The 11450-nt window shown below is 45.0% G+C and overlaps 1 protein-coding gene across 2 annotated transcripts in view; it reads right to left on the bottom strand.

Moving 5' to 3' along the window:
• The window catches only part of LOC147443527 (uncharacterized), a 92106-nt gene that overhangs the window by 6366 nt on the left and 74290 nt on the right, over positions 1-11450 (bottom strand). Inside the window, exons 7-11 of one of the 2 annotated variants that reach the window (XM_086526330.1) lie at positions 7779-7898; positions 7556-7663; positions 7302-7450; positions 7008-7206; positions 6763-6891 (exon numbers count right to left, since the gene is read on the bottom strand). In XM_086526330.1, coding sequence (XP_086382456.1) covers positions 6763-6891; positions 7008-7206; positions 7302-7450; positions 7556-7663; positions 7779-7898 — 705 coding nt within the window. The remainder of the gene's footprint in view (positions 1-6762; positions 6892-7007; positions 7207-7301; positions 7451-7555; positions 7664-7778; positions 7899-11450) is intronic. The other variant, XM_086526331.1, reaches the window with a different exon arrangement.

Genomic DNA, 11450 nt, shown 5'->3' with positions numbered 1-11450 from the left:
GCTCAAAGAGACATCAGTGCCTTTAGTATCAAAATCAAGGCATCTGTTGACAAAGGAGTGGAGTGACTCCCCTCTTGTGCATCCCACTGTACCAGATCTTCGGCCAAGCTGAGTTCTGGGTTCCGTTTGGAGTAGACTATGCTAAACCAAAACATCGAGGTAAAGTTTCACAATCCGAGAAGTATCTGCTAGGTCCTCCTCCTCCATCCACTTCGCATCAAATGCAAGAAAGTTCTTGAACTTAACCAAGAACCGCCTTCGGACTTTACCTTTCTTCGTATCATTATGTGCCAAAATTTGTTCAGGAACAAGGATCTCCTCGTTTTCTTCCACTTTGGGTTGCTCATCAGGCTCCCCATCATCAGGCACATCACCCTTAACAGGTTTCAAGAGACTCACATGCAATGCATTATGAATCCTCCAAGTATCTGGCAGTTCCAATCGGAAGGAGACATCATTTATCTTGTCAGTAATCTGGAAAGGTCCGTAGTATCACATACTAAGCTTTGGAAAAAGCCTTTCCTTTCCCTGTTTCTTTCTTAGGCGTGCCTTCTCAAAAGTAAGAGCACCCAATCATCCTCCTTCAGTTTCCAGTCGTGACGATGGCGATCCGCTGCCTTTTTCTGTCGTTCTTGAGACTCCTGCAAAGTCTCGCGAACCTTGGCAAAAGCCGTATCCAAATCTCGCGAATATTCATCCGCTTCAAATTTCTAATCTTTCGTGCTCAGGAAGGATGGAACCTTCGCAGCAGTTTCAACAATCTCACATGGCGTCTTCCCCGTCGAAGAGTGTATCGTGTTATTGTAGGCCAATTCCACCAAAGGTAAGTTCTTTTCCCATTGAGTCTTCTGATGCGAGATACAAGACTTCAATAAATCTAAAATCACTGAATTGGCAATCTCAAATTGCCCGTCAGTCTGCAAGTGGAATGATGACAAGAACTGCAACCGCGTGCCAATGTTCTCCCAAATTGCCTTCCAAAACAAACTCATAAATCTGGGGTCTCTGTCGGAGACAATCGTCTCAGACGTGCCATGTAATCGGAAAATCATCGTGATCATTCTGTATTCTCGGGAGATCAAAAAAATGAAATCCATTTCAATATTTTCCCAGGGACGGGTGGGTATGGGTAAAGGCTGTAACAATCCCTGTGCCTTATGCCTGTCAAACTTGACCTTCTGGCATACCAAGCAACTGCGCACAAACTCTTCGATATCCTTCTTCAGTCTCCGCCAAAAGAAATCTCTCTCTACCCCTTTCATGGTGGTAGCAATGCCGCGGTGACCCGTAAAAGGTGGACAGTGGCAATCAGTCATAACCTTTTCCCTCAACGGCTGTGTAACGCACAACATAGTCTTTTTCATCAAGTAGCCTTCCCGAAGGGAGTATCCCGCTACTGTCTCCCCATCCCGTATCCGTGTGAAAATATCTGCAAAATCTGTATCTATGGCATACTGATCAACCATATCCTCGAAGCTCCTATGATGTATCGCGGAAATAGCCAGAACCAACGGTTTCCGAGACAAAGCATCTGCCACCACATTCTTCTGTCCCTGCACATGGACAATCTGGAAGTGGAACTATGACAAGATGTTCACCCACCGCATCTGCTTTTCCGAAAGCTGCTTCTGTGACAAGAAGTAGCTCAAACTCTGATGGTCTGTAAAGACAGTAAAATCTGCTCTGAGTAGGTAATGCCACCACTGAGTAAGAGCGTGGATAACCGCCAAAAGCTCTTTCCCATAGATCTGTGCTGTCATCTGCGGCCTAGAGAACAAACGGCTCTCGTAAGCTATGACATGGCCTTCTTGCATCAAGACGGCACCCAGACTACGACCACAAGCATCACAAAATACTTCAAATGACTTCTGCAAGTCCGGCAAAGTCAAATCTGGTCCTGTAGTGAATTTCTCTTTCAATGTCTGAAAGGCAGTCACCTCTGTGGGTCCCCACGAAAAAGGTACTCCTTTCTGTGTCAAGATATGCAAAGGGGAAGCAACCTCTGCAAACTTTCGTATGAACTGCCTGTAGTACGAACACAGTCCCAAGAAGCTTCTAACTTCCTGGACATTCCTCAAATCGGGCCAATCACGGATAGTCTCTATCTTGGCCGGGTCCATTCGCACTCCTGCTGCTGACACAATGTGTCCCAAAAAGTGTATCTCTGGTAGGAAAAAATTCACTTTTCTTTGCATTAATCACTAACGTGTGATCTCGTAATGCCTGAAAGACTTGAAGCAGATGATCTCTGTGTTCTGCCTCATTCTTGGAGAAAACAATGATGTCGTCAAAGAAAGTGCCAACAAATAGCCTGTACTCTCGAAAAATCCTGTCCATCATCCGGTTAAATGTCGCAGGAGCATTGGTTAAGCCAAAAGGCATCACCAAAAACTCAAATAACCCAAAAGTCGTCCGAAAAGCTGTCTTGTAGACATCTCCTGGTGCTATCCTGATCTGATGATATCCACTCTTCAAGTCAATCCTGCTAAAGCATGAGGATCCCTATAACCTGTCGAGTATATCATCGATCCTAGGAATCGGAAATCTGTTCTTGATGGTGATTTCGTTGAGAGTGCTATAATCGATGCACATTCTCCAAGATCCGTCTTTCTTCAAAACCAACAACACTAGAGAGCAATACGGTGAAGTACTAGGCTGGACAAGACCCTTTTCCAAGAGGTCTTTCTTTGAGTTCATAATCTTTTCATTCTGTACTCGGCTCACACGATAAGGTGGCCGATTCGGTGGCGTGCTTCCAGATATCAGATCAATGGTATGATCTTCAGGCCCTCTCAAAAGCAATCGGCATGAGCGTGGAGAAAAAAAATCTTGGCGTTCTTTTCTTCAGGTCAAAACATATTCAACCTTTATCCATCGTTCAGTTCTCCCAAAAGAATGAGTAAGAAAACTGAAGTTCATCAAGTACAATCTCTAAACCCTTCATTTATCAAAGTCGCTTTCTCAGCCCGGTAGTCAACCACGGCGTAGTTCTTGTGGTACCAAGGGATCCCGAGTAGAATGTCACTCACGTGCCCTGAACACCCCTGTCATTGCAAACGAAGTTTGCCAATGCTCGGTGTAATGGCAACATCCCATCCGGGTGCCAGTCGAACTACCTCCGCCTGTGGCATCAGTCTGTCGGGCGTAGTTCCAAATCGAGTCGCCAATTCCAAGTGAAAAGAAGTTGGCCTTGGCTCCTTCAAAAGAGCTTCCTAATCCTTCACTTTGCCCCAAGAGCGGCAAAGTTTGTACTTTCATTCATTAGATTCGGTGCAGGTCCCACGCCATGTGGTACCAGTTCTGCTTTTCTATCTGCCTTTTCTACCACATTCCTCAGCTGCTCTCGAACTCTCAGATCTGTCGTCATCTTTATCATTCTGTTCTTTCTGTGCCTTATCAGGGCACTTCGCGGAGATATGTCCAGTTTCCCCGCATCCAAAGCACTTCCCCTCCCTGATGTAGCGAGTCCGCTCCTGAGGAGTAAGTCTGGGTCGTGCATCCTTTTTCTCTGGCTTTCTCTTTTTCTTTCTACTTTCATTCCCAGAAGTCTGTTCGGCTCGTTGTGTCATGGCCTTATCTGTGGGGTAGGTCAAACTGCCAGAGTGAATGGCAAAGCCCCGCTTCGCATGACTCATCAACTCCTGAATAGAAGCTGACTTCTGTTCCAAGCAATGATTTTGGATTTCTGTAGGTAGACCCAAGGTAAACCGCTCAATCTGTTCTCTGAACGAGATCTTCTTGAATGAAGAGGTCGGTAGAAAAGAGCTCCAGAATCTTTCACAATAAGAATTCACTGTATCGCTCTTGGTCATCCGGAGATGGTTCCAAGCAGCTCGTATATCTCGCTCAAACTCTTGAGTCAACCAAGAAGAAATAAAAAGCCTCTTGAATTTCAGCCATGTAACTGGCACAGTCTTGCTTAATAGAAGCGTGGACCACCAAGTATGAGCATTCCCCTTAAAGTAAGAGGCAGCTCTCCGAATCTTGGAGTGCTCTGAATAGCGTCCTCCCGCGAAAGCGATGTCAAACTGTTGTATAAAAGACAAAGCCTTCGAAGCATCTGAGTATCCTGAAAAAGTACCAAACTTGATCGAGTGGCCACCTTCCTTAAACTCTCGAACTTTCTTGCTTTTATCTTCGAGAAAGTCATACTGGTTAGCTTTGTAAAAATTCTTCTTGTTCGCATAAAACTTTCCGTCATCGGAACCTGAGCTGTCTGTAGACGAGTCCTCAGTAGAACTGTGAGTCTCTGGGCGAGATTTAGCCTTCTTTGCCTTTCTCTTGCCCTTTCCAAAGCGTTGCTTCTTGCTTCGCTTTTTACCTTTTCTGTCTTCTTCGCTCGAATCCGAGGAGCTAGAAGAACTGTCAGAAGAAGAAGAAGAAGAACTGGGTACTCCTTCAAATCGAACACGCTTCTTCCGTTTCTTTGCTTTGTCGAATGTCAACTGACGACCCAAATATCCCGGGAAGTCAGTACCTTTGTTCTGCTTTTTGCCGTGCTTTTTGCCTTTCTTTTGCACGTCGAAAAGCTGAGCAATCCGTGCATCAACCACGTTCTCCAGTTCCTTCTCCGTATATATCTTGGAGGCAGAAGGTTTCTTGAGAGCGGGTTTCGGGAGTGGTGTTGTGGTTCTCTGCCACTCCATCTGTAGCTCTTTCAAAGAGGTCTGGTTCATATATTTTGCCATCTTCGGGTCCTTGGCAAAATTGAGCATCATCATTGTTGCATCGCTGATCAACTGGCGACGCTCTATCTCTCGCCACTCCGCCTAAGTAGGCCAAGGCGGGCCATACTCTCTGTCTGAATCTTCGTTGTGATCCCAGCCCGCATCTCCAGATGCAGAGGGAGTCGACTGATCATTGCCTGAAGCCATAGGTGCCGCGGAAAAAAATTTCGGGGATCGGATTTCCCGTAAAAGAGAAATCGGCCGTGCTCTGATACCACTGTAACAAACTTGGACACTCCAAGTCAAGAATCAACCGGACAGCACCAAATAACCACTTCAAAACAATTCACAGATCACAATAGATTTGCACTGGCCCGGCGGAGTTCCGTGCCTAGAGATATTGGCCCCAAAGACTGGCGCCCCTTTCGGTATTTCTTTTTGTATTAATCAATCATCAAAGTACAAGAGAGCGGTTAGGGTTTCACTCTCAGACTCTGCGTCCAGATGCTCTGAGAAGTGAGGCCCTCACCACTAATTTAAAGGTTACAAGGGATGCCCAAAAGCAGAGCCCCAAAAGCTTTCAAAATCAAAAGCATCAGTTCTCTCTCTCTCTTAGAGAGTCTTTTCTCTTTTTTTTATAAAAAAAAAGCAAAAGCAAAATTCGCGTCGCTCATCATTTTCCAAAAAAAAAAAAAAAAAAAAAAATTTAATAATAATCCGCCTCCGCGATTTCCGGAATTTAGGGTTTTTGGCAAAAATTAGGGTTTGCAGGAATTTTAGGGTTTCTGGCAGAAATTAGGGTTTTTGCTGTCCGCCACGTCATCACTTTGTGACAATATATATATATATATATACATATATATATATATATTATATATATATATACATATATATATATATATATATACATATATATATATATATATACATATATATATATACATATATATATATATATATATACATATATATACATATATATATACATATATATATATATATATATATATATACATACATATATATTGAGGAGAGGGCCTACACAACATCGACGGAGACTACAGCAGAGGATTCAAGCCATACTCTCTCGACATCCAGAGTGCAGATGAGGATGGATTCTAGTAGTAGTACTTTTGTTCTAGTTCTTTTGTACCCAGACATGGTATTAGATTCACCATTTTGTAACAGATTGGTCTCATAGGTCATTTTGGCCTTTTGAAGAGGTTAATATAATATTTCATTTCATTTCATCTCATCTCTCTCTCTCTCTCTCTCTCTCTCTCTCTCTCTCTCTCTCTCTCTCTCTCTCTCTCTCTCTCTCCCCCAAAAAAAACTTCCCTCACAGTATCATTCTCTCTTCTATCTAGTCTATTGCACATCTCTAATGAAGTAAAAGGAACTCTCTCATTCATTAAAAAAGGAACCTTGACTACGCACTGAGCACTCATCCTGAGCACACACCGTCAATCACTTCCGCTGAACATTACACGCAAATTTTAATTGACCAGCTCATATAGCTATCCCTTCCTCCACATGAAAAAGGAGACACCTCTTGTATACTTTTTCTTCGTCCCATGGGTCATATTTGGCCTCCAATGGACGATAATAAACTCTACTCTACTCTCTGCACTCTCTTTGGTGTGTCACGTCTCAAAGCCAGGCTTATCTAGCAATTGGTTGGTATGGAACCAATCAAGGCTGATTTTCCTTGTTTACCACTTCAATATAAAACCTTCTTTGAACGTTTCGTGTAGTGAAGCAAAGTTATGCGTAGTGTTTGTTCTCTCTTCCTGATACTCGAAAATCTTATTTTTTGCCGTTTCCAAAGTCCCAATGTACTACAATTAACCGAAACTGCTCGAGACCTTAAACTATTGCAGATTCTTTTGCCGATACCATCATTTGCCCGTTTCCCATAACTATGGTTCAACTTCAACCTCAACTTCAACTTTGATAGCTCTCGACGCAAGTGACCCTTCAACTAGGAATGTTTTCATGCAATGGCTCCTTGATTCATTCTATGACCCATGCCAGACCATGGCTACTGACTATATGAAAGCCTAATTATATTGAGCAATTGTTTAAACTTCCTTACTTGTTTCAGGGAGCTGTGAGTAGTTAGATGGCGTTCCATGTCAACAACAGTCAACAAATCTTCTAGCATGCCATATTTTAAGGTGTAATCTGAAGGGGTGTCAGCTGCTAAGCTTGGAGATGCATTAACCTTCAAGACAAGTTCGGGAATGTTAAGCTGACAAATACGTTATAAGTTTTCAGCCAAAGGCAGTACAAACTAGGACTTGTACAAGAAAGATATAACTATCAAGAAAATCAAGGTACCTCCAAAAGCCAAGGTTTCAGCAACTCATCAATAAGAATATCATATCCATACAACTCGAAGCAATGCTTATCCTGAATAATGACGTTCTGAACAGAAAGGAGTGACCTTGTAATCAGCTCTTGAATCTGATGGAAGAGATCATGAACCGCTTTCTCGCCATGCTTTGTAATCATGTGTAGCTTTAGATTGAGCAAAGGCCTAAAAGAGCATGTTGTGTCACAAGGGACAAAGAAACACATGAACTGGTTGATTATAGCACTTGACAAAACATTGTGGGATCAAAATAGACTCACCACTTTGTACCATTTTTTGAATCATATGTCGGGGCATGTTTCTGGATAGAAAAGTTGGTAAGGTGCACAAAATTGTTGATAATATCTTCCTTCTTCATTGTAAATCGTGCATTTGTGAACCTTGCAAAACCAGACCGGTACAAGTATGCCTGCAGATTTGATGACAAAGTCATAACTTCAAACATTCGAGGTTTGTTGATCACGTTCAAGATCAAGTTGGCATAAAAGTTAGACATAGCGCTCAAACTTTGCACCTTTAGAGGAGCGTATGAAAGCACAAGAACATATATCCGCAAGTCAAACTTCTTGCCACCCACCAGGTAAGGATTATCTATGTACTTTTGTACGATGTAATTCTCAACCTAGACAAAAACACCCGGCATCCACACACAAAAGAAAAGGAACAGGAAGTACTCAGTATTAAAAAAATTTAACCCCTGAGAACAGACCTGTAAATATTCTTGTCTGAATCCAAACCTGTTGACTTTCAGTTTTCCAGCGATGGTCTTTCTTCCATTCACTAATTTGAGACAGCTTTGTGAAAAGAAAAATCCCCTTGCCTTGTGCTTTGCCAACAGGTTTCATAATCCATACCCCCTAGTTGGAAATCAAAGCAATGCATTTTAGAGAGTGGCTTGCTAAAAGGTCAAATGCATGATTTGCTTGCCAATTTTTATGTAGGTAAGCTAATAAGTTGGTTGAAAGACTAAAAAGACTCCTTTTAAAAATCCCTCCAGGCACTACATATACAAAAATATCTAGATACATGCCATGCAAGTAGACAACTTGGTTGGGTAAAGGCTGACCACGCCACAGATGCTAATGACATATTGCATAAAGTTAAGTCATGAGAGCATTGACGAAGCCTGACTAAAAAGATGTAATTGAGCAATAAAGTGCCATCCTCAGAACATGCACAAATTTTATATCATGCTAGTCAGGTGAACAATAGTCTGCTTTGCCAGCAAAGTACCCAAAAGTGGATAGCAAATTATTAGTCGAACTTTATCTGCTGAAATATAAAGAGAACAGAAACTCAGGATAAGCTGATTGATTTTAATCATTCAGATATTTACAAAAGCAAAAGTCAGAGATTTCCAGCACAAAGACATTTAAATTGACAAACTAATCGATTGTTTTTTATCATAAACTTTTTTCCGAGAAAAAGATCCTTCCATTAGTTAATAAAACTGCCCATAGGGCTACAAACCACCTCTACTAGAGAGGGCTACATCAAAAGCATGGGGAGACTCTCCCAGTGAGTAAACAAAATATGTACAATGAGGCTAAATCACAAAATGGGAGGAGGAAAGAGCCACACAGGTGGCCGAGAGTGCCATCTGGGCACATCCTGCACCATGGTGAAGAAGGGCCCTGGGCGCCAGAGTCGTAGGAAAGCCTCTTTGCGCTCCCACGTGCAGTCGGAGCTGCCCTGAAGTCTCTCGAACTGACCCCTAAGAGTATGGATCAACTCCAGCCAAAAGTCCGAACAGTCTTTTCTGGTGGGACAGGGCGAGCCTCGAAGATGCGGAAGCAACATGCCCGCCAAATGAACAAGAGTGTCAGGCCACAGACAACCTCCCAACACACCTCTCTCTCACTACTCTGTAGCAGGCTGAAGTGTAGGTCGACCCCCCTGGATCACTATCATCCTGCTGGTGGAAGATAGCTCAAACTGGAGCGCAGGGCCGGTGAGGGTGGACCAAGCAACAACACCCCAAGTGTATTGTTGCACTGTGGAAAGAGCTGGCATCAGCCGAAGAACCCGAAGCCAAACCTGTTGTGCCATGGGGCAATCCCACAGACAGTGATGCTGACTCTCCAAAGGATGGTCGCAAGCTGCACAAGCTGCCAAAAGGCCACTATGTACCAGCCAGCTTCCCACTGCTGTAGCTCTGCGTGCAGCTAGCCACTAGAACAAAGTGACTTGCCTCGGCTGTATGTGACGCCCTAGTCAAACAGTGTACTGAAAGAAAGGGATTCCAGGGTGGTCGACTGAAGTGAAGGGGTCTCTCCAAAACCACTCTCCAGGGTCCCACTGCACTCGTTCCAGAGGGCACACCTCCCAAGCCCAAAATCTCCAGTGGCCTATCTCAAGGTCTGCTCGGTCGGGATCAGTGGCACAGGTCCTCCCACAGACGCCCACTACTCCTATCCTTTTAAAACAACACTCTGCAACCTGTGGAGCCTCTACTGAGACTCTGTGTAGTCGACCCTCTCCCTTGATCTCGAAGAACATGGGGGGTATGAACTCTGAGCAAGCACGAACCGCGATGAGGACCTCCAGTCGCGTGAAGGCCCCCATCCATCTAGGAGATTCTGTCTCTAGAGGGGTGAGCCACTCAGCTGGTAAAGCCTCTGTAATATCCTGGCACATGCTTTGCACCCCTCTCATGCCCCGTAGCTGGATACTCTGTACCTCCTGTGGCAAACTTGAAAACTGAAGCCAGTCGCCTAGAGTGCGGGCTAGCCCTCTGCCATGGGACCCCAAGAAACATGAGACCTACCTCTCTGAGTGTAACCATGGGGTTCCAAACAAGGGGCTGCCTCAAGCGCTCCTCCGTGCAAGTGGGTGGGTGCTGCTCCAGGCCACTCGGTAGCTGCTCCCAAGAGCAAAGCAGGCTCGCAGCAAATCGATCCTCCAATCTCATGCTCAGACCAACTCTCCGCATCTCTATAAAGATCCACTCGATGGAAGGTCTCCAAGGGCCTCCTGCATGAGGCACTCGAGCTCTAAGCCGCTGTAACAACAACTCCTTCCAGGGCTCCTCTCCTAGAAGCAGTCCTCTGACAACAAACTTCCCCCAAGAAGGGCTCTACTCTGCTGTGCCGGGTCTATGATCCCCAGCCCCCCCTAAGAACATGGTAGGGTGATGAGCTGCCAGGCTACTTTGGCCCGGGCTAACTTAGTGTTGAGCCTTGACCAAAGAAAATTCCTGATCAGCCTCTCTAACTGGCTGATACAGGAGCTCGCGAAGATCCAACAAGATGTGATGTACCACATAGTAGCCAACAACAATTGGTTGGCCACTACAACTCTGTCTGCCAAAGAGAGCCATGCCGAACTCCAATGTAGCAATTTCCTACTGATGGACAAGAGGAGGGAAGCAGGCTGCTGCTCAGGAAACAAGCCCAAGCCAACCTGACAACCCAGTAACGAACTGCAATCCCTGGGGGAATCCATTTGAAACCCTCACCTGGCGACCAATCAAGTGTAGGAGCACTACCAACCAAGAAAGCAAATGTCTTCCTCCAGTTGATCAGTGTATCTGATGCACAACAAAACACTTCAAGAGCATGCTCACGACTGGGGGAATCCATTTGAAACCTTCACCTAGCGACCAAAGGTGTAGGAGCACTGCCCAACCTAGAAATCAAATGTCTTCCTCCAGTTGATCAGTGCATCGGATGCACAACAAAACACCTCAAGAGCCTGTTCACGCCTGTGCAGATTGGCCTCTTGGCCCTCCAAGTACAAAGCTGAGTCGTCGGCAAACTCGGTGTCAAGAAGCTCATCTGCTCTAATAAGGAGCTCAAGACCACGCAAGCCAACCTGCTGAGAAGTCAAAAATCTGCTCATCGCCTCAACATAGAACAGAAAGAGGAAGGGGGCAAGAGGGCAACCCTGTCTGGCCGAATGTGTGAGCAAGAAGCGCTCCCCTCTTCCCCCTGCCAAGAGCACCTGACTGTGCGCACGCATGAAGAGAGTTGGCACACCTCTGATTCGAGCATCTGTGAAACCCATCCTGAGTAGAGTGCCCTCCAGGAAGTCCCATTCAACTCTGTCGTAGGCCTTCTCAAAATCGAGAAGGAGTATCACCAAATCCTCTCCTCGGAGACACGCAAGGGCAGACACCTCCCAAAAAGTGAAGATGTTGTTAAGGATACTAGCTCCTTGACAAAACCTCTCTGGGTCCCATGTATAATGCTCTCTAGTAGTGGCTGGATCCTCAAGCTCAAAGCCTTAGCTAGAATTTTGTAGGATGAGTTGAGGATGGTAATGGGTCGCCACTATCGAATCTCATCCAAGGAGCCGCCCTCCTTGGGAATCAGGTAGATCAAGCCCTCACTCATGTTATCAGGCATCTCGCCAGTGTGCAAAACGTACCAAAATGCGCTGCAAAGATCTGAACCAAGCAAGTCTCAATA

Source organism: Adiantum capillus-veneris, chromosome 13, assembly GCF_014529385.1.
Source record: "Adiantum capillus-veneris isolate H3 chromosome 13, ASM1452938v2, whole genome shotgun sequence".
In the NCBI taxonomy this organism is placed as follows: Eukaryota; Viridiplantae; Streptophyta; class Polypodiopsida; order Polypodiales; family Pteridaceae; genus Adiantum; species Adiantum capillus-veneris.
Note: the sequence above shows the minus strand (reverse complement) of the source record. Positions and strands in the feature narration are given on the sequence as shown.